The 23,042-nt window shown below is 48.3% G+C and overlaps 2 protein-coding genes across 4 annotated transcripts in view; one reads left to right on the top strand and one right to left on the bottom strand.

The window, feature by feature from the left end:
• CACNA2D4 (calcium voltage-gated channel auxiliary subunit alpha2delta 4) overlaps positions 1 to 9,273 on the top strand; it is a 111,673-nt gene extending 102,400 nt beyond the window's left edge. Inside the window, exons 30-38 of one of the 3 annotated variants that reach the window (XM_059683962.1) lie at positions 1,466 to 1,536; positions 1,920 to 1,995; positions 2,448 to 2,500; positions 2,773 to 2,828; positions 3,141 to 3,161; positions 5,593 to 5,710; positions 7,392 to 7,534; positions 7,790 to 7,884; positions 8,610 to 9,273. In XM_059683962.1, the coding sequence (XP_059539945.1) occupies positions 1,466 to 1,536; positions 1,920 to 1,995; positions 2,448 to 2,500; positions 2,773 to 2,828; positions 3,141 to 3,161; positions 5,593 to 5,710; positions 7,392 to 7,534; positions 7,790 to 7,884; positions 8,610 to 8,714 (738 nt within the window). In that variant the 3' untranslated portion in view covers positions 8,715 to 9,273. Of the gene's footprint in view, positions 1 to 1,465; positions 1,537 to 1,919; positions 1,996 to 2,447; positions 2,501 to 2,772; positions 2,829 to 3,140; positions 3,162 to 5,592; positions 5,711 to 7,391; positions 7,535 to 7,789; positions 7,885 to 8,609 lie in introns of those variants that run through there. The other 2 variants (XM_059683963.1, XR_009451287.1) reach the window with 2 other exon arrangements.
• Positions 9,274 to 13,450: 4,177 nt separating this feature from the next.
• The window catches only part of ADIPOR2 (adiponectin receptor 2), a 79,132-nt gene continuing 69,540 nt past the window's right edge, over positions 13,451 to 23,042 (bottom strand). Inside the window, exons 5-8 of the mRNA XM_059683961.1 lie at positions 21,577 to 21,763; positions 21,151 to 21,338; positions 18,365 to 18,558; positions 13,451 to 16,294 (exon numbers count right to left, since the gene is read on the bottom strand). Of these exons, the coding sequence (XP_059539944.1) occupies positions 16,166 to 16,294; positions 18,365 to 18,558; positions 21,151 to 21,338; positions 21,577 to 21,763 (698 nt within the window). The 3' untranslated portion in view covers positions 13,451 to 16,165. The remainder of the gene's footprint in view (positions 16,295 to 18,364; positions 18,559 to 21,150; positions 21,339 to 21,576; positions 21,764 to 23,042) is intronic.

Raw genomic sequence — 23,042 nt, 5'->3', positions numbered from 1 at the left:
GCCCTGGACCCAAAGGAACTGCAGGTGGCTTCAGGGCTGCACCTGGAGGCACAGGCAGGATTGGCGGCCTCACACCTCCCTGCTTGCCATCCTGTCCCTGGAATGCCCTCAGCTCCACGCTCTCCCCTTGCTGTCCGCTGCCCTCTCGGGCCTCCCAGGCAGAGCACATGGGCCTTCCGGGCACAGAGAGAGCAGAGCTGACCCGCCTGCTCCGTTTCCCCTGGGGGCTTCTGTGGTGAGCCTGTCAGTGTCTCAGTCAGAGGAAGGAGGATTCGTTCTGCTGGCAAAGTGAGAAGCGGACTCCTGAGAGGAGGATGGGAAGGAGCGCTCCTTGGAGTGAGGCCTGGGGAAGGGTAACCAAGGCAGGGAGAAGAGCCCTCGTGTCTCCTTGTCAGACTGGCCGCCACTTGCCCAGCACTTTCTGTGGGCGAGATACTTGGCACGCATTATCCCCAATCTTCCTAATGGCCTGCCCATGGCCACACCGCAGGCAGGGGCAGAGCCAGGATTTGAATCAAAATCCAACCCCTTGGTCCCAGCACCCTGCGCCCTGCTGAGGACCAGCAGCAGCAAAGGCAGGCAATGGGAGGCAATGGGAGGGGTGCAGCAGCAAGGCTGGGGCACGGGGCGGCACAGCAGGCGTGAAGGTGAGCTGACCTTGTTGGCTTGGAGGATGCCCAGCACACAGGTGCTCACCTTGTGTTGGTTTGTTGGGTGATGGAGAGATGGTGAGAGAGGTGAGCAGAATACTCAAAGAGAGTGATCAAATCCCAGCAGGGGCTGGGGCCTCGGGAGCCCAGTTACGAGGGCAAAGTGTCTGTGGAGAGGACACGGGTTTAGGTTAAGTCGCTATTCATGGAGTCGGGATGGTGAGTGACAGATCCACAGGAAACACTGATTAATTGGAAAAGAGGGGAGGGCAGGAGAGAGGGAAATCAAAGGCAGCTCTGGAGTTCTCAGACCTGGTTTAGCTGGGTGATAAGGATGCCCTTGAACCTCCTGTGACCATGACTCACAGAAGCACATTTTGCATCTGACCCATCACAGACACACACACACACACACACACACACACACACACACACTCTCGCGTGCGTGTGCGCAATCAAGTTTCACAAAACCCTGTTTAACCTGCTGCAGGTGATTCCCACTGATTTGTTCAAAGGAACTCTACCTTAAAAAAATGTGATTGCAACCCCCAGATTGATTTCATAGACAATTAATAGATTACAACTTAGAGTTTTAAAAGCACTGAGATGAGACTATGGCAAGGGGGGGGGGGGGCGGGCAGGGGTGCAAATTAAAGGGAGGGGCGTGGCATGGATCCCCCTGTGATTACGTTGAAGGGCATCTGCAGGGAAAACCCACACAGGCAGCTAAAGTCTGGAGCTCAGAAATGAAAGTCCTCACCCATCTCTCTCTCTCTCTCTCTCTCTCTCTCTCTCCCCTCCTCCCTCCCTCCCAGGTGGGAAGATTTCTAGGGGAGGTGGACGGTGCTCTCCTGACCCAGCTGCTCAGCATGGGGGTGTTCAGCCAGTAAGTGGGACCCGCTTCTTCCCCATCTGACAAAAAGGCAGGATCTGATGCTAAATGGGCCAGACAGAGCTGGTGGTCCTGACCTCAGAACCCATCGTGAGAGCCCCCACGTGCTCCAAAAGCAACCGTTCTGAAGCCCGGGACTTGAGAAGAGGCGGGGAGTGGCATGAGGACTGTGGGCCCCTAGAAGGAAAACCAAATTTACTATCTGTTTTCTTTAAAACCAAGTACAGAACTGTAATTTTTGGCATGGCTTGCTTCTGATCTGCCATCCTAACTCCTCAACTGTCGGGCATCTGGGTGAATGAAACTGCAGCGACTGCCTGGGGCGGAGCAGGGGCGGGCAGGGTCCGGACTCACCAGCTCCTGTCTCTGGCTTTCAGGGTGACCATGTACGACTACCAGGCCATGTGCACACCCCCCAGCCACCACCACAGCGCCGCCCGGCCCCTGGTCAGCGTGAGTGTCACCGCAGACCTCCCCTCCGCCAGGTGGCAAGCCCTCCACCTAAAATGAGGTTACCTGGTCCCTGGTCTCCCCCAGTCTCAGGCATCTGGCCCAGGGCCCCTCTTGACTCTGACCAAGAAGTCCTCCCCCACTTCTGCCTCACCCGCCCCCCCCCCAGCCCCCCAGCCCTGCAGGGATTGTCTGCGGGCCTCTGTGAGTAGTGTGGTCACACAGGCCATCAGGGACCCTGAAGCGTCACCAAGAGGCTCATCAGGACGAGGCCCTGCCTGGCCTTCTTGATGGGCTTGTCGAACCCGCTGCCGGCCCTGCACAGGAGTCTCTCGGATAACCAGCTTCCCAGGCTTCCCAGCTGGGAAGGGGTGGGTGGTGGCAGCAGGACTGGTGTCCCGGGGTGTGGTCTGTCCCCCAGCCCAGGGTTAACTGGTTGTCTCCCTTCTTCCCAGCCTATCTCAGCCCTCCTGACTGTGACCAGATGGCTGGTGAATGAGCTCTTGCTGTGAGTGGGGGTGGGGGGGGGGTGAGGTGGGGGCAGCTGGGGACTTCATGCAGGTGTGTCTTCTGAGGGATCCAGAGGAGGGGGAAGGTCTGGGGAGGAACTGTCCTGTGTGTATGGGGCCTCCTCCCTGCTGCTGCCAGGGGCACCTTTCTGCTCATTCGGGGACCCTCGGGCAGGGAAGAGGATGTCCAGGAGAACAGGGCTGGGCCGGAGAGCAGCGGGGAGCGCCAGCGCCCCGGCCGCTCAGTCGGATTCGGTGCCGTGTCTGACAGGTTCCTGCTGGAGTGGAGTGCCTGGGGCTCCCGGAGAGCCGGCCACGGGGCCCAGGGTGAGCACCTGTGACTGCATGACCTTGTGTTTGCTACCAGTGCCATTTCAGTCAGCTAACTGGAAACCTCCCCCTCTGGGGGGTGACAGAGGGGAAGGGGCTCTGGGCGGCTCACTGTTCATATCTCATCCTGCTTGGCCTTCTCTTGTCACCTTCCCCTCCTGGCTCCCCACCTCTATGTGACATCACGCCATCTCCGGACACCACTGCTCCATGTGACATCACTCATCCCATGTGACATCACCACCTTGTGACATCCTGACCTCGTGTGACATTATGCCCACCCTGTGCTGGGCCTCATGTCCTGGGCAGCCAAAGCTGTCTTCCATCACTGTAAGTAGCACCCACCGTGGAGCCGGGTCAGGGGAGCGGGAGGCAGCTTGGGGCTGCAAAGGGCCCCCTCAGCTCTCCCTTAAAGGGGTGCATTCATCCCGGGGCACCCCGACTCGGGATCTCCCCCAGTGTAAAGCCCCATGGCTTAGCGGGGGGTGCAGCCCAGACCTCATCCCACACAAGCACAGTCCGACCCGGGCGAGATGGAGCCCAGCCGTCTCCTCGGGGAGGACGCTGACCCATCACGGTGACCCATCCCAGAGGAAAGGGGGATGCGGTCCGGTGGCTGCGGCCACATGCAGGTGAGCGGCCACCAGGTCACCCTGCGGCACGAACAGTGCGGCCTCCAGCTCAGGGCTGCGGGGTGGCCGGCAGAGGCCTCATCTGATCACGGGGACACTCCTGGGATAATGCAATTCCCAAAGGCTGACCACAAATCAAAGCCATGTCCTGTCAGCCAGTTGGGACTCTGACCACATTCCCGGGAGGGTGAGGCTACCTGGTCTTTACCTGCAAAGGGACATGGACCGCTTCCACTCCCTGGGTGGCCCGGGCTCCTGTACCACGCAACACTGTCGCACCTGAGCAGGTTTTGCTCCGCCCCTGCTTGCTATAGAGCCTTTCCCTGGTGTTCTGCGACTTCTCCACCGTTGGGGCTGCACCCCTTCTTTTGCTTCCTGATGGAAAAACCGCTCGCACTGCCGTCCCTGCCTGGCCTGCTTCACTCCCCCTCTGCCTGCTCTCACCACTGGCCTGCTGGTGTGACCGCCGACCCTCAGCTCACGTGGCCAACCCCTGCCATGTTTCCAGACTCCTTTTGGAAATCACACCCGGCAGTCTTCACAGGACCGCCCGGGGACATTCAGTCACGGGGTGTTTGTGACAGGAACCAGGAACCATGTGTCACCGCCCATCTAGAAACAGGCCCCTCCTCCCGGCGGCTCGGGAACAGGCGGGCGGAGCGCCCCTCTGTCCTCTGCCAGCATCTGCGCCTACAAGGCTGAGCGTGAGCTCCCTCATCCTGCTTGTCTAGAACTTCCCATCTCAGGCCGCTGTCCCCCAGCAGGCCTGGCCCGGCAGGTCAGCCGTGTCCTCTGGGCTTGGAGTCCAAGGGCCTGGGCAGAGGGCAGCTGTGTGCCCTTGGGGAAGCCACTCGCCTATTGTTGTTGGCATGTGGCTCTTGTTATCTCTGCGATGACCTACCACACAAGGTGTCTCAGCTGACAGCGGGGACAGGCCAGCCTGAGCCAGCCCCCTGGGTGCGAGGCCCGTGCAACGGGGCCTGGAAGGAGAGGAGCCAGGCCCTGAGCCTCTGCAGGCTGCAGCCAGAGCACCCCCTCTCGAACCCCAGGGGCCGGAGAGCGGCGCTGCTCAGCAACACCCTTAGAGGCCAGTGTGGCCCTGGCTGACCCTCAGCAGGGCTGTGCGGGGACATTTCTGGGTCTGGGGATTGAGGAGACCTGTAACTCCCTGTTAACCTTTGTGTGACCCTGCCATAGGTCATGTCTACACAATGGGGGAATGCGGCCTGTCCTGCCTGTTTCACAGAGAGCTCTGGAAACAAAAGGAAAGGCGTGGAAAGTGGCATGCAGAAAGAGGGGTACTGCAGCACCGAAACGACACTGCTATTTTGAACGAAACCATGTCCCTCTGCCTGGGAGCTGACCTTGTTTGCTTTTTGCTCACCTCGGGAGCGAGCATGGCCATCCAGAGTAGGACGCCGGGGACCTACTCTCCCGTGTGCTGAGTCCTTTCTGAATGGCTCAAGTGCACCACAGACACGCACTGAGGGCCCCTGCCCAGCCATCCCCCAGCCCCGCGGCCGGGCGCCGGCCCTCACTGCTCTGCTCTCACCAGCAGCAGGGACGGAGGGCACACCTGGGGCTTGCCCAGGCCCTGCACTCGCAGAGCGCCTCAGCTGGCTGAGGAGATGTCACCTGTCCATACTGAACTGGAAGGGTGGTGGGGTGAAGGGCTGAAGTCTCCCCAAGCCACCCCTGGGCACTCTGACCAGCTCTGCTTTCCTCTCAGACTCTGCACATCAACAATGAAGGAGCCTTTAAGAAGGTGCTCTCCCCCTCCCAGCCCAGCTTACAGTAGGGATGCAGGCTTCCACAGGCAGGAAGAGGCTTTCACCAGGTCATGAGGCTAGTGTGTCAGTCACACACAACTGAACCCGAGGCGCCCTGAGGCCCAGCCTGCTGCCCTGTCCACTGCGATCCACTCCACTGCTTTGATTCTGTTCCTTTGCCTTCCCCCTTTCTCCCGGCCTACCCCTCCTTTACGTGTTCTGAGAGCTTTCTGACAAAGGAGCCACCTGCAAATGGACTAGGGCCTGGAGGTGTTGAAGCTGAGATCCCTCCAGGAATGACTCTGCAGGCCCTTCCAATTCGATGATGCGCTTTCTCCCATCGCACCTGTCTCCCCACAGCCCACAAGCACAGGAAGCAGGACATGCTGCAGCCCTGCGACACGGAGTACCCCGTGTTTGTGCACCAGAGGGCCATCCAGGAGGTCAACGGGATCATCGATTGTGGGGCCTGCCAGAAGTAAGACCTGAGGCAGCTCTTCCTGCCCCCAGCCTCGGGGCAGGGCCTGGTCACTCACAGGAAGGGGAGGGGCGGGGAGGGGGCCGTGGGGGGGGGGGGGCGCATCTGTAAATGGGGAGGAAGGCGAGGGTGCTCTAAGTGAAAGGGCATGCTCCGGGTCTTTGTTTCCCAGTCCCCTTAGTGAAGGAAACAGGCTGAGGCAGAGGGTGTGTGGGAGGAGGCCAGCTGGGGGCTAAGGAATGGCGGTCCCGAGGCCAGGCCCTTGTGAACAAGTCACCTCCACGCCAGGCCCCAAAGCCATCCCAGATAGAAATGATCCCACGATTCAATGTCTATCTCACTCACACCTGCATCGAAGCTCAGTGTCAGGGCCACATGAGCTGAACTCCACCGAGAGATCTTGGAAGGCAAGGGTAGATTTGAGGAAAGGACAAGCCAGCTCCCCCTTAGAAATCTGTCTGTGCAGAGAAAGGGGAAAGCATAAGGATGTTCTTAGGAGCACGTGGGCCCAGTCTAGACTCAGCCTTCCCCCATGGAGAGTCCATTAGATCCAACTCGCTCTGCCAGCCTGGCCCAGGGAGGCCTGAATGAAAGTTCCCTCCTGCTGACCCCACCCCTGGCCTCAGGGGCCATGCTCCCTGGAACTTCTCTCCTGGCCCAGGAGGCTGAGATCCCTCCAGGATGTCCCCTTGGTCAGCCTTGCCGTTCACCAAGGGCTTCCCAGGATGTCCTTGAGAGACCCCAGACTTCGAGCGAATTCTTTCATAGTGTAGCGCCTCAGACTTCTGCGTCAGACAGGTTTCCATCTCTCACCCTTGTGTAATGCCAGTGGGGTTTTAACTTTAGCACAGCAGTTCTCTTGGACTATTGATATTTGTGCACTTAGCTCAAAGGCTTGTTGTAAGGATGAAGTAAATGCTATGGTGCAAAGCCAAGACTTTAGGGTAGACAGACTTGAGTTTAAAAAGTGGCTCTGCTACTTCCTAGCTGTGTATCCTTGGGCAAGTTACTTAGCCAATTCTAGCCTCTATGTTCTCATCTACAAAAGGGTAATACTAACTTCATGTAGTGTAGTAAAGGTTATGTACGTGTGTGTGTGTGTGTGTGTGTGTGTGTGTGTGTGTGTGCATGTAAAAAACCCGGAGGACATGGTCAGTAAGGGGCAGCTGTTATGTAATACACCAGGCCTTTTGCATAATAGGCTCTCCATAACCCTTTACTCACTCCCTCTTCACAGGACTCCTGGGCAGTATGCAGGGGCACTGTGCCACCTCGTGGCCAAGACTGAGCACTGCATCTTCCCCATATGGCCTGCCCCCACCACATTAAAGCAAGGAGAGCCACATATCCCTATTTGCTTGGTGCAGTCCTGATTTATACCTGTTGTCCTGCATATATTAATAACTTTAATTCTCATATATGTTCCAGTTAGGACTTCCTCGCCTTCTCCAATCTGCTAGGAAAGGAGCATTTCTAAAGGCTTGTGGGTAAAATAAGCCAATAGGACTGAGTCAGTTGCCCAGGGCTGTTCCTGTAGCTGCCCTGATCTGACCTGCCTCATGGCTCCATTTCTTCCCCTGCCACCCTAACTCTACACTAGAAGTTTGGGGGTTTCCCCCCCTAGAAGCCCTATGTCAAGCCTTCCATGGATTCCAGGGCCCCGCCTCTCTCTTTGCTGCAGGATATTTGTGATGCAACAGATTCCCAATAGTAACCTTCTCCTCCTGGTGACAGACCCCACCTGTGACTGTAGCATCTTCCCACCAGTCCTTCAGGAGGCTACAGAAGTCAAATATATCCTTCTGATCTGCCACAATGTGCAAGGTGAGGGAGGGGTGTCGGTGCAGGAGAGATTGAGGGGCTTAGATTTTGAGGCTGAGGCCAGTCTCCCTCACCACCACCATCCCACTCTCCCACGCAGAGCATCATTACTGGTTCTCCAACCCTTCCCCCAGGCCCCTGGGTACTGCCTCCTGACCCTGGAAGCCACTTGTAAGGCAGTTGGTCCTACCAGGGGCAGGCTCTTCCAGAACTGAGTCTCCAGAATCAGCTCTTGTCATGAGGCGTTTGCCTTGACAGTGACTCCTGCACATAATGCCTCTACCAAGTGTGACAGAATGCGCTCCCAGAAGCTCCGTCGGCGACCGGATTCCTGTCATGCCTTCCACCCAGAGGTGGGCTGGAGGGGGTTCAGGGGTGGGGCTTGGACTTCATCCCCAAATCCTCAGCGCTGTGGCTGTGCCTGCGCATGGAAGACATGAGTGCATCTGGGCACAGGATGCAACTGCACGTGGAAACCTTCAGACACGTGCAGCAAATACTAAGTCAACCAGGATCTGAGGGGCCTTCTACAAACAGAGCCACACAGTTCCCAGGGTTTGGGCCCTCAGTGAATCAAAACACAGCATCCCCATATTGTCCTCATTGCTGCTGCACTTAGCTGCAAATGACCTAAGCAAACAGGAAATCATTATGTGCAAAACACTAATGGTGACCGACATGTATTGAGCACCCTCCCTGTGGCAAGCCCTGAGCTGGGCGCTTACACTCGGGATCGTCTTGGCTGGAAATGGCTGCCACAATAATCCACATCAAAGATGCTCCCAGAGTCAATGGCTTCCCTGAAGTCATTCTAAGAGGATGACCCCGCAGCCACTCCAAGAGGGGGCAAGCAGAGAATTCATGAGCCCAGTTCTGGGGCTGAGTGTACAGCCTCTGCTTCCTCCTAAAAGGTAGGGGGTCTGAGAGAGGGGACAGTGCTTCCTCCACTTTCAGAAACCCCCCCCTTCCCCCAGGCTTTTGGATCCTATTAGTCCAGAGACCCCTGCCCTACTTCCTACCTCCTCTGGCTGGTACGTCACCCTGAATGCTGCCCTTTCATCTCTGCTCTGCGTTCCAGGAGAACGCCCAGGACTGTGGCGGCTCCTCGGAAACCTGCGCCTCGCTCCCCCTGCTCCTGCTGCCTCTGTGTGCCTGGCTGCTGCCACCCCAGCTGCTGCGATGACACCCACCCCGTCTGACCTCTGTTTTGACAAGGTAGTCCTTCTAGAGACATTTTAAGGAGTCAGCAACTGACGGGGAACCCAGCTCATTACAGCTGGGTTAACACCCAGGTCAATGCTTATCTCAATGACCCTGCCTCCTGAAATTGCTGGGTGGAACCAGAAACCACTTCCCCAAGACCTTCCAGGATGCCTGCAACCACCCAACCCACCTTGAGGGGCATTCTCCCATCCTTCCTATCTCCTCTTCAGGAGCCTAGCATGAGCTCAACTTGGACCAAGACAAAAGGATTTCATTCCATCTATTCTCCAGAAGTCCAGACCCAACCAAAAATAGGGTCAGCTGTTCTAATGAACCTGGCTGGTCTTCAGTAGAACAAAGGACTTAAAGATACTGAGAAAGAGAGGCAGAATGAGACCAACAATAGCAACAACTGAAATGAGACAAGGGCAAGAACAATCCCCCCAGGAAACATAGCTGCCTCAAAGTGAGATGCACGGTGGGAGCAGCTCAATTTCCTTCTGCGGCTCAAAAAATTCTAACTCTGTTTGAGACAGAGAGGGGAGGGGAAAGAAGGGGAGGGGAGGGGAGGGGAGAGGAGGGGAGGGGAAGGGAAGGGAGGGGAGAGGAGGGGAGACAATAGTAATGGAAAAGACCCCAAATCCTTTTATCCAACATAGCTACATGTGATGTCTGCAAACTATTGCTATTAAAAAAACTTCTAAAAACATCTTTGCAGTCCCTCCAGTGTGGCTCAGTGGTTGAGTGTCAACCTATGAACCAGGAGGTCATGATTCAATTCCCAGTCTGGGCACATGCCTCGGTTGCAGGCTCGATCCCCAGTAGAGGCAGCCAATCAATTATTCTCTCATCGTTGATGTTTCTATCTCTCTCCCTCTCCCTTCCCCTCTGAAATCAATGAAAACATATATTTTTAAAATTTTTTGCAAAGCCCTGATGTAAAGGAACCTTTGCATCTAAGAAAAGCATGAGACGCCCAGCAGCCATGTTGGGAGATACTGGGGTTCTGCAGAGGCGGCAGGAGTGGCTGTAGTGGAACAAGATCCCAAGAGCGAGCAGTGGCATGGGGAGGGTCTCCAGAGGGCTGACTCCACACTCCCCAGGAGGTCCAGGCCCCCTGGTCCACAAAGAGACTACCTGGCTCTGTTCCTGGGGTTAGAACTTTGGGGAACATTTCAATTTGCCAGGCAGAGCCCACGGTAAGGGAGCTATGTTTGGGAATTCACTCTCCACATACACATTCCTCCAGGATCTTGAGGCCCTGGAATTCCTGCGGCCCGCCCTCTCAGACCTGGCTCCTAAGAGACAGCCATCTCCATTAAAGGCAGAACTGGGCGGGAATTCTGGAGTGGCCTCAGATCTTTCCGTTTAACCAACCTCCAATGAGGAGGTCTAGCCACACCCCATAGTCACAGGCAACGACAGTGCACAGGGCCTTGGGGGGCCCTTCTCAGCCCTCCACTCTTCAAAGTACAAGTTTCCCACCAGTAATTGGTCCCCTTCTCCCCCAACTCAATAAAACACATTCATTATATTTGTAAAATGCCTTATGCTATCCATTATACAACATTACTTTCATTACCACTTAAGTCTCACAACAATCCTGTGAGGTGAGCATTAACAGCCTGTTTACAGATGAAGAAATCGAACCTCAGAGAAGATAAGGGATTCACTTAGCTAGTTTAAGTGGCAGAATAATGGTAGTAATAGCTAAGGTTCATTTGTGCCAGATAAAAGCAGTTATTAACCCATTCAACCCTTGCAACATCCCTCTGAAGTAGGTACTAGCATTAGCCCCACATCATAGACCAGGAAACTGAAACACAGAGTTGAAAACTGACTCCAAATTATTAGAAGAATGTTGTGAGGTTTGAATACCATATTCGTAATAATGTGCCTAGCTACTATTACCTTGTTTCATGGAGGGACAGAGAAATTACAGTTTGGATGCCAGGGACAGTAGGTAAAGGTCACAGTTGCCTACCTGGTGCGGGTGGGTGAGAAGCAGCAAGGAGACCTTTTTCCAACCCAGTGGCTATCATGGCTCAGAGCTTCCCCATTACCATGTCGCAATGACCTCATTGTGATCAGCATGGCAGCATGAGCACTTCCTAGCCACGGGCCATGGCCACCCACATGCCTTTCTTCAGCATTGGTCCTGGCCTCCAACAGCATCTGACCTCAACTACCGCCTCCCAGACACAAACTGCCAGTCTCTCTATAGGAAAATTCAGTGTTGTCTTTTGAAAGGCTTATCTTCCCCACCCAACCAGAGCAAACATTTTTAGGCAAATCTAACAACTATTTTAGCCATATAATTTTAAAACCAAGCTTAGGAAGTGCTGTGGCAGATCCTGGCCTCATTTTGTCCACTTAAACCCCATGCCGTGCCTGGCCTGCAGTGGACTTTAAGATCTGGAAATCTCTTTCAGAACCAATGATCAAAAGACCATTTCTGATCAACTAGTTTGCTCCTTACCTGGAAGAACAGAACATTCTCCTGAGTTTGCCTTTCTTCAGAGGTCAGAACTACCGTTCCTCTTTCTACTGTTAACAAAATCACTAAAGGACAGCAGGTGGCAACCTGGCTCAAGCTAAAGAGCCATCATCTTTATTTCAGAGGGACAAAGTTCAAACCAAAGTAATTTAATAAATGACAAGAGTCTGGGGTACAGAATCTTTTTTTTTTTTTTTTAAGATTTAACTTTGTGTGTTAATCCTCACCTGAGGATATTTTTCCATTGATTTTTTAGGGAGAGTTGGAAGAGAGAGGGAAAGACAAAGACATATCGATGTGAGAGAAACACATCAATTGGTTGCCTCCTGCACATGCCCTGACCAGGGCCCGGGCCAGGGAGAAGCCTGCAACCAAGGTACATGCCCTTGACCGGAATCGAACCCAGGGCCATTTGGCACACAGGCTGATGCTCTATCCACTGAGCAAAACCGGCTAGGGCTGGGGTACAGAATCTTGAAACCCTTTCCCTATAAATGCTGCACATCTTTGGGGGACCCAGAATTCAAGGCTGCTGTGAGAGCCTCCTTCCACAGTACAGAGATATATTAACTTCTAAATTCACTTAATAATTTTGTGTATTTTAATAGAAGTGCTTTCAGGTAAAATGCTTCTATAGTCATTTAATGTGAAGTTTTGGTTCAGGAGAGCAAAGGAGTGGACATATCTTAAAGTCAGAAAAGTAAATATGGGGAGTCACAGACCACAAAAGGGAGAAATTAGAGCAAGAGTTTGGCAGAAACACCAGCCCATCACAATGGAAAATTAGAGAAATGTTGATCCGTGAGAGCACTTCACAGAAAGATGCAAAGGATGTTAGAAACCCCATTTTAACAGGTGAGAAAACAGGGCTGGGGAAAGGACTTCTCGCCTGTCACGTGGCAAATGGCAGAGCTGCACTCTGAACCTACAGCTGTTTCTAGGTCAGTGTAGCTAGCAGGGGTGGTGGGTGAGCAGTAATGAGAGGCTTTCGTGTTCACGCAGCTGGATCCCCTGCTTCCTTGGGTCCCTGAGCCCCCTCCATGCCATCACAAGCAGAAGTTACAAGAGCCAGGCTGACTTTGTTTCACCAAATCAAATAGTTGAAGCAGGAAATGTTTGCATATTAGGATACAGGGAGTGGCAGTCCATAGTTCATGCCCATGAGAATACAGAATGTGCTGTAACTGAAGCAAAATACTCAAGATGATATTATTTCTGGGGTAATTTTAAAGCAACAATGGCCAAAGGTTTCTCTAGACTACCCAGAGCCCTAGCGATCTATAGTCGAAATGCAAACTTGCCCGCATCTACTTCCTTTACAATACCCAGAGGATACTGAGGAGGACATACTAGTAGACAGCTTGGGAAAAGCTGGGAAAAATGAAGTGAATTATCTGTAGGCTTCACCTTATTTTTCAAGAGCAGAATGCAACCCAGCGTTCTCTATGTAGATGATATGGAAAACCTTTAACATTTATCTACACCTTAAAATGAAAACTCAGAGTGGACATATTATCCCAATACTGGAAATTCTCCTGCAAAACTAAAAATACCTAAGACAAAACTTAAGAGTCTTCTTTAGTTACATACTAGTAAAAGGGTTAAAAAATCCTCAAAACTTTTATGTCAATATACATAAAACTGTCTAATCTGAATTTTCTTCTTAAAGAACACCCGCAGTCAGCCTTAGCTTTTCTGATTTAGTTTTTGCACCAATGTAATGTGAGCTGATCAGTTCAGAGGGTTGTAGTTGGGTTATGTGAGATAGCAAGAGTCCTTTGGATAACGTGTTCATTATATATTAGTTTCATAAACTTTAATAATTAAGGAGTTGGCCCTCTCCTCTATTCTAAACCTGGTCAAAGGTCAGAGTTCAATTCCCAGTCAGGACACATGCCCAGGTTGCAGGCTCAATCCCCTGTAGGGGACATGCAAGAGGCAGCCGATGGATGATTCTCTCATCATTGATGTCTCTCTCTCTCTCTTCCCCCCCCCCTTCGTCTCTCTGCAATCAATAAAAACCTATTTTAAAAAATAAAATAAACTTGGTCAGAAAGGTTGAGAAGCGAGCTGGGCATGCGAATTTTGGCTTGTGAATTCAGATTAGAAAGTTTCTGAAAATTCCTTAAGCTTCAGTGTCGAAATTAACACTTCAAGTCAGAAATGCCAAAAGCTCTGGGGTGGTAAGCTGAGACAGTGAAAAAAATACACAACAAAAGTTCATTTTCCACTTGGTTCCTTTTATTAGAAGTTGAGTATACAGCAAATAGGGAAATCCCATGGTGAATGAACCATCGCACAGATGCCTTTCCGAAACCCCAAATTTCTATGATCCCCAAAACATGTGCTTTGTGGCTTCAGCAATTTTTAAAGGGTAAGGAAAAAAATACTGAAAAAGGCCACTATTTAATGGTGATAGTATGAAGCTGTAGAGGTCCTAATCAGCCTAGGGCCAAAAAAGAAAATTAAAAATCTGCACAGAGCAAGCAAGCCTCAGACTGCTGAGAGTAAGGCATTCAGGCGCCAACCTGGTGAGAGTTCTCAGCGAGCACTGTAAGACCAAGTGCAGTGAGGCTGTTGGTAGTCAGTTGCACAGACACACACTTATAAATGGGCACGCACACACCCACACACACCCTAAGGGGAGATTTCACTGGATTATACATCATTGATGTTAAATTTCATGTTTGCTAAGGGTTTGTGCTATGTTGAACCAGATTGGGCTCCTCTTTGGGGTGTGGGGTGACTGGGCCCAGAGACAGGTACCTCTGTTGGTGTTGTTTCAAGGCTGCATCTTACACCCCGCACCTCAAAGAGCATGACCGAAGAGCAAGTCTGGCTTCTGATATGTGCTGTTGCTTCCACGGAGCTAAGTGAGCTTCCTTTCACATGGCACCGCCCTGCTGGGCTGTCCCCTCAGAGGGAGTAATACTGCTCTTTATTCTGTCAGGCACTGAACTGGTTCACCCACTGAGTCTTTTGCTGGGTCCACCTAGCAACCAGGGTAATGACCTTATCCAGAACCAAAATACTATTAAGTTCCTTCCAAGTTCTACAATGGATTCTTTCTTCCTGGATCCCAGCTTTTGCTGGAGATTAGAAGGGAGAGAGGAGAAAAAGAACCGAGAAAACCCCATATGGAATAAATAGGAGACCCTTCCCACATTTGCAAACACCCAGTGGAGGATGCCAGCCCCCATGCTTAGGGCCTCAGTGTTTATTTTAATGCGCACAATCCCAGGATGTAACGATCATCTGCAGCCTTGGATGACAGCAAGTAACCTAAGATTCTAGTGCTATCTGGGTGGTTTGCCTATGAGCCATGTGAGGATTATATGAACCAGAGCTTCCCCTAACACTCTCCCTGATGCCATAACAGGGTAACCTTGAAGACATAAGTAATTTTTTTTTTTTTAACACTTCTGGCAACTCTTCAAAGATACAGCTTTCAAGATTCTCCCAGACTCCTTGGCAATAACATACAATTTCCTTTTAAAACTTCCCACCACACTATCCCTTAAAATTGGGATTCAGACTGCTGCTATTCCATGGTGGGTATTAGACCCTGCTTTACAAGAGTTCTAGTGGCTTTTTTGTTCAAGGAGAGCAGATATGTCTGCCACACTGAGGTTCACCAAGACACTCGTTACCAGGGGACACTCGTCTTTCCTAATCCTAAGGAAGCGGTCTCCCAACCTTGGTAAAGGAGCTCAAGAGGCACCTGGGCAAGGCAGACTCTCTTGATTGGCTCCATGCCAAGAATGATGATGCTGGAAAAGGTCAATTTTTATTTCCAAGAGGAGGAAGGGTAGTTGGGGCAGGGATTTTATCAGAGGGACATTTCCAGGATATTCCAAAAGCTCCTTAACAAGGATATGGAAAACTGTCACATCCCTGCAATCAGATGAAAATCACCCCAAAATGAACAGGATGCCAGGAAGCACCCAGACCAGCCCTGTGCTAACATTCCAGAGCTCCTAGTCTCCTCTACCCTCCTGCAAGCATTAACTGACTTTCTGCAGCAGGTGGCTCTGCTCCTCAGAAAGGATCATCGGCATAAAAAAGAAGTGGGTCTCTCAAAGGACACCTGAACTAGAGCTTTTACCTAACACCCTGTCAGCCATTCACTTGCTGCTTCCTTAGAAAACAAATACAACCTCCCTCTCCCTCAGGACTCCCCAAGGCTCTCAGGCATGAAAGTGGCGATGTGGTCACTGGGCAGGGTCTGTGCTCTCTGCCCCATGGGTCCAGGGATGACAGCCTTCAGAAGGCAGCATGGTGCACCAAGGCATTATACACTCTGGGGCTATCACCTGATCCTCCTCCGGTCACTTTGTGCAAAATTGAAACAGTGTGTGGTACTTGCATGTTTCATTCTATACAAAAATTCTCCCTCCCTCCCCTACCCCTATGTTTTAAACATTTATATAAATTCTTATTTAAACAGTAAGTTAGAAATCTTATTTACATTAACTTGTTTGTTCTCCCGAAAGAGCATCTAAAATCACATTCCCACCCCTTGATAGGATATAAATGTTTACCTAAATTGGTTTGAATTATTGTTTTAAGGAGAAAGGGAGAGAAGAATGAACTGCCAGCTAAACTGTTTCCCCATCAAATAAATATGATATGGATCAGAAGCCAGTTTGCCAAGGGTCTTGCAGAGCCCTCAATCAGTACATCCCAACAATACATCAGGGTTTAGACCATGTCTCCTTTTCCCCAAATTGATGCACTCCATCCTTTGAGGTATGATTTATTTTTGTTTTTCTCTTCTCAGTCATGTACCACATGGAGCCTCTGGTGTGTCACCAAGCGCACGAAGCTGTCAAAGTTTTGGGGCTCCTCTGGAACTGGCATAATGGCCAGGAAGGGAAAAGCCTGCAGGTGCAGCAGGCCCTGGTTCAGGGTCCCAGCCCTGGTTACTGCAGGTGTCACAGTGCATCCTCTTCACTGCAGCCTCCGCCGATCATGAAGCGGAACTCCTGGAGGTTTGAGACTCCATGGAAGTGAACAAAAGCGCCAGCAACCACAAAGATGTGGAAGAGCTGATGAGAGTGAAACTGGAGGCAAAAAAAGAGAGGGGGTGGAGAAACCCATGCATTATTAAAAGTCTGCTAATGATTCTTAAGATCACTTATGCTGAGCAGAGGGCAAGGAAAGGATGTGACAGAGCTCAAATTCGAGATGCCCACAGATGTTGGGATATGCATTAGGCATATCATATTCTGCTAAACTGAAGGCCAGCTGTCCCCACAGAAATCAAGGTGCTGCCGCTAAATTCTAGACATGAAACTCTGCACACTTAACAGTGGAGTATCTGGTGAACTCAGGGGCAAATGATGGGCAAAGACAGACCACAAAGGCCCCAAGGACCCCCTAATGCCTAGCAGTGGGCTCCGCATAGACAGAAGGGCATTTCCTCATTGTTGATGGATATTTTTATCATGGACTAAAGCACTTGAGCTCTGGTCATTCAAATGTTACAAAAATGCTCTCTGTTAGAAAAACTAAAGGGATTTCCAGGATTGGGTACAAGGTCAAAACATATGGTGGCTAGAGTTTTCCAGCTTGAAGACTCTGGAATTACATGAATAACATACGGTATCGAAAAGACTAGGAAAGCAGGGCCTTTTATTTCCTTCTCAAGTCAGAAGCTGGTCTACAAACATGTGATATTATTTCTGATTTGACCTGTTCTGTTGAATGCTCAAAAGGGATTATCAAATTCTCAGTGTACCAAAAATTACTTCAAAATTACACTATCCTCTCATTATAGTCTCAAAATTAACAAGTACAGAGGAAAAAAAAAAAGTATAGCAGCAAAACAGTATTTATCAAGGGAAAGACACTGATTTTAGAGTGTAAACTAGATTTTTAAGTCACATCCATAGAGATTGTTTCCTAGGAAACCAAAGGGGCTCATTCTTCCCCAAAAGAAGGAAGGGGGGAAATCCATATCAATGCCAAAATTATGAGGAGGCAATCTCAGAGAGATAAATTAGCTAAGGATGTGAGGGCGATCTGGCTGCGACATCTGTCACCTCATTGATCGCCAGGGTTGATTCGGCTGATCTGGCTGGCTAGGCAGGTGTCCCCCTCCTCCCTCACCAATCCATGTGCGTCCCTCCCGAAGCTGCGCGCTAGGTTGGTCGAAGGGACCGACCTCTCCTCCCCCGCCACCCCCGCCCCGAGAGGACCGGTCTTCGGTCAAGGATATACGAGTAGCTGTGCTCCCTGCTAGAACCTCCAAACAAGCTCTCAGAGAGATAAATTAGCTAATCTGAAGGTCAAAAGATTGCCTAAATTAGCATTATCTTCATTTTACAGATAGCTAAATTAAACTTTAAAGAGACTAGACGATCAACTTAGTCTAAAAAATTGACAGGTTAAGGAAAAGAATTCCAAAGGTCAGACTTCATATCAAACAACACTCCACTTCTACTGTTGAAAACATTTCAGGCCATCTTCTGTTTTAAAATTTTCCATCTATTGGTCTTTTGTATTTTATTTGCCCTTCCTCTTTCCTCCATTAACTGCAATCTAGTTATCTCTATCTCCTGTTCCAACCAAATATATATATATTCAATCTCTCATTACAAATCACTAAATTTGGTGATCAAAAATGACCTAGGCAAAAATCTGGTCCATCATTCTCGTTTCATAAATGAGGAAGCTGCGACGAAGAACGACTAAAGGACTTGCCAGTACAGTGCAGTGTACAGGACTCACACTCTGTTTTCAGACTAGCCTGATTCCAATTCTACCCCTACCACTGAAGAGCCAGGCACACTGGACAAGTTACTGATCTCTTTAAACCTCATTTCCTAATCTTCAAAATGAACACATTAGTAACAGTTATTATACCTGATAGGACTAATATGTTAAATGAGGTAATCCATGTGAAGTGCTCACTCAGTCATGTGCCAGGCATCCAGTAAGTACTCAATAAATACAGCTATTATTGTACTTATCATCCAGAGAAACATAAGTGATGAGGGGGAGTTAGGCTTAGAGTACAGATCTGTTGGTTTTGAGTCTAAAACGTTTTCATTTATTTCACTTCCCAGTCTGCCAATAACCCACTAAAAGATAAGTATATATACACAATAGCTACCTCTGATCACACTTACCCAGATGTCACACTTGCCAGGAAAGAAGCGCTCAGGAATGCGGGCAGCATACAGGGCAGCCCCCGTGATATAGAGACTGGCCATCAGCATCAACCAGCCGATCTGTCCTATGGTGGCAGCCTTCAGGAACCCCTCCGAGATGATATAGTGCAAGGCAGGAATGATTCCACTCAGGCCAAGTCCCAAAAACACTCCTAGAAATCACAAGAAAAAGGCAAAAATGCAGAAGAGAAATAAGGAACAAGAAATAAATATTATAAATTGAATACTTCAAAGTAGAATGCAACATTAGCTTCTTGTTTGAACAGAAAAAGAAGGTACTTCAAACTCGGATACTGCCACACGAGACAGCACAGCTATGTTCTAAAAGACAGATCTATTTACAGATGCAAGGAGCCTCCTGCTGAAAGAGGCTTAGCTTAAGGACTCAGCAGTCCTCAAAGCACATTGCAAAGTGTTTTAGAAATAGACAGCTCTAGGAGTTGGTTTAAAATTCCCTAAATTCTGCCTCTTTATAGACACAGGTTGCAATATAAAGCAATTTTACATATTTTATCTTCACTTTAAAGCAACAGATATTCCTGAGATGGAAAGGGGAGGGGATGAGAGAGTAGAGGTGGAGGCGAGGAAAGAAAAGGCAATTATTGGTTCTGATGAATCCCCAAAGTATTTTTGGAAACCACAGCTAGAACTACACTCAGCTAGAGGTTCATCCCTCCAAGCCTAAGCCATGTGTTCATTTCCAAGATAGAGAGAGAGACAGAGATAGAGACACAGATGCTTCTGAAAATTCTCAGGCCCAAAAGCATCAATGAGGTACAAAAGTCTACAGAAGTATCAGAACACTCCCCCAAGCCCCAATGCCTTCAAAATCATCTACAGCAGTGTTTTTCAAACTTCTGGATATGACCAACTAAGTTGAGTCTGGATCAGAATTTTTTAAATGAACTAGGCTAAAATAACAAAAATCAGACTGTGTCACAAGTGGAAAGTTAAAAGCTAGTTTATAAAAGTTTTGTAACTATTGTTTCTGTCAGTGTGTGTGTGTGTGTGTGTGTGTGTGTTCAGGCTTGTAAGAGAAAATGTCATGATCAAAAAATTTTGAAGGCAACTGTTGTAAAACCACTTTGAAATCTGTTAACCAAGCACTACACGAATACTCCATACAAGAGTAGTAATTGTTTTACATTTTTGACACAAAGACTTAAGAATGACCCTTATAAAACAATCATTTGGTAAGCTTTCTCAAAAGAAAGGGGCATACTGCTTGCTTTGGACATTACTATATAAGCTACTGGTATACAACAGCAGATGTAAGTACAATGCCTATTCCTAAATAAAATGGACATCAACAGAGAAGAGGAAAAGGACAATGCTCATCTCAGAAAAGAAATCAAGTAGGCCTAAATAAGAACTACTTCCTACCTCCTCTCCTCACTAAAAAAAAAAAAAAAAAAAAAAAAAAATCACCATGACCTTCTACTTTCACTTGTTCTGTGCCTCTACATGCTAAGCAAAGGCTGCCAGTGGTCATGCCTGTCACTGTCTCAGTCAAAGCTCAGGAACTTGGTTCTTCTGATGTGTATAATAGGCAGGATGTGCAGCTCTACTCAGCAAAGACATTCTTATTTTTTGTGCTCCCAAGCAGGCTTAACACCACAGTCAAGTACTACAGAAAGCCAACCCTGACCACTGTTCATTTGCTCACATAAACACTGAAAGAAGGAATAGGGTAGAGTGTTATAACATAAAGTTAATTTTAACTCCTAACCTTCTAGGTAACTGCAGATAAATCATGGCTTAAATGTTAATACCAAACAGTTGTTTTCTTTCAAAAAATTTTTTTAAAGGCTGAAAGGAAAAATTCTTTTTCTTTTTCTTTTTTTTAATCCTCACCTGAGGATATTTTTCCATTGATTTTTAGAGAGAATGGAAGAGAGAGGGAAAGACACAGAGAAATATCTATGTGAGAGAAACACATCGACTGGTTGCCTGTTGCATGCTCCCCGACCAGAGCCCGGGCCAAGGAGGAGCCTGCAACCAAGGTACGTGCCCTTGACCAGAATCGAACCCAGGACCACTTGGTTCACAAGCCAATGCTCTACCCACTGGGAAAACCGGCTAGGGTGGAAAAATACTCCTTTTAATACTTGTGGTTCATTCTCAGTGGGCACTGGGTTTGATACTGGGAAGAGAAAATTCAAGACACAGCCTTGGCTATAAGGAGTCTCCAGGCCAGTGGGAAATAAAAACCTATCTCTGTTAACCTGTAACTTCTGTACGTCCTTGGTTGAGGACGGCTCAACCAAGGTACTCAAAGACTTCTGGCTTTCCATATGAACTCCAGCTCAACAGATATTACCCTAAAAATAAAAGGCCTCTTTATCCCTATATCAGAAGAGATGTATGATGCCTACAGTAATATAATACAATCAGTAGGCCGATTACGTATTTTAAAATAAAAATAACAAAAATGATAACTACAAAAAGTACACTTCATACTGAGAGTAAAAGGAATTGTTTATTTTACAAAAGTTACAGAGCCCCTGTCTTATCAACAGTGTATGGCCATAAACTCAAGTAAACCACATTGCCCCAAGTACATCAGCTCACATAGCTAACCACTGTCCCTCAGCTCTAATGAAGACTACATTAAAAGCCCCTCAAACAGGAACTATGATCTATTCATCACAAGTACATAGCACAATGCTTAGACAATGGTAAACCTTTAGTAAATGGCTGACAAATAAGTAACTGTTCAATGTAAAACCTCCACATGCTCTTACCTGCTCGTACTCCTCGATACTGGGGGGTGGCAAACATGTCCCACTGGGAGACTATAATGGCTGCGATGCCCAGCACACAGATGATAATCAAGTAGATGAAGCAAGGTTGTGGGTTACAGTAGAACGAATAATAAAGCCAAGGAACAAAACTTCCCATAATCAGAAGAGCAATACCAGAGTAATCCAGTCTAGAATAGGAAAAGAAACGCATTTAATGTTAAAAATCACTGCTTACTGATGTTCACATTCATCCCCCATGACATGAGCTAGCAATGACAGCTAAGAGGCATACTGGAGTGCTTGCTTTAATATTTTTTAAAGTTCCTATGAGGTGGTATTAAGAATTCTGCCAGCTCTGCTAGATGTTTATCACTAACCCACTGACTCTAAACCATTGATCAAAATATGGACTTCACAGATACTTACTTAGAGAAGAGTCGGGAGACCCCTTCTGAGTGGCAGTAGACTGTGTGGAAGAGCCATGAAAAAGAAAGGCAGAGAATGGCCCCCAAGAAGAATAACCCAAAGACCACCTTTTCTTGCAGAGGGGCCACAAAGAAGATGTTTGGGCGAAACATATAAAAGATCCCCAGGCACAGGAAGAATACACAACCTAGGAAAAGAGTGCAGGGGAGAGAGAAAAAATTATCCTTTTGAAGACAAAAAGTTATATGCTAATTATGTTTTCAAACCTTCACAATCACAATGATATCTGGATCGAAAGTTCCGTAAGAAAAATTTTCTAAATAACTGAAGCCTAACCAAAATTTTGGCTACTTCAAACATTGTTGGCATCATATACTTCTCAGCTTCATAAACTGAGTATTCAAAATATTACCACTTATTTGTCTAAGAGCATAATCAAAAAATAAACCACACCATCCTGCTACTCTTTAGAAGACTGTATCAGTCTACTTCTACCTCTAGATTTAGTATGAAATTCCATTTATACCATTTTGGGCACATTATGCTATTGTCCAGCTTTCAAAGGTCCACTTTGCGTTTGCTTTGCAATAAATTCCAATACCTCCAAACCCTATCAAGAAAGACAGCTTTCCTCCACCAATAGTTGTCAAGGAACACTATGCTTCTCTGGTCTTCACCAATTGGTCCAAGTGGTCCAATAGATTCAAGAATTAAGGACAGTAAATGCCTATTCAAGCTATTTCATAACCAATTTTTGAACTGTTCTTCATCATAAGATGTCATGTTCTTACTGCCTAGGGAAGGGCCACTTAACAAAAGGAAGGCACAGATATTAAGAATTTAAACATTTGCTAAGTGAATCACTTTGATCCATTTAATAAAACATTTACCCTGGAGTTAGACATCAGTAATGAACTTGATTTCATACTCTGTTCTATTCTCACTATACTAGCAAGGTAGGAACATGGGGACACAGTGGAAATAAAATGTGACAAGAAATACAAGTCAAATGGGGAAAGGCCAGAAACTAATTAGTATATAATAGTTCCCCCATGTCTAGTTCTCTTTCCATGGTTCAGTTACCCATGGTCAACAGTGGTCTGAAACTATTAAATAAAAAATTCCTAAAGGAAACAATCCATGTTTTGAATTGCACACGACTCTGAGTAGTGTGATGAAATCTCGAGCCATCCCGCCCCAGGTCATGAATCATCCCTTTGTCCAGAATGTATACATTTCCCAGCCCTTAGTCCCTTAGTAGCAGTCTCAGTTATCTGATTTATTACTGGGGGTGGGGGTGTCAGCACACAGATACCACATTCACATAACTTTCATTACAATATAGTGTTATAATTGTTATATTTTATTGCTAGTTATTGTTGTTAATTCCTTACTGTGCCTAATTTTACATAAATTAAACTTATCAGATAAGCCTGCGTAGAAATAAAAACATCCTAATAAAAGAG

The sequence above is a fragment of the Myotis daubentonii genome, chromosome 2, assembly GCF_963259705.1.
Source record: "Myotis daubentonii chromosome 2, mMyoDau2.1, whole genome shotgun sequence".
Taxonomy (NCBI): Eukaryota; Metazoa; Chordata; class Mammalia; order Chiroptera; family Vespertilionidae; genus Myotis; species Myotis daubentonii.
The sequence above is the reverse complement of the archived record's forward strand: the minus strand, read 5'-3'. Positions and strand labels throughout refer to the sequence as shown.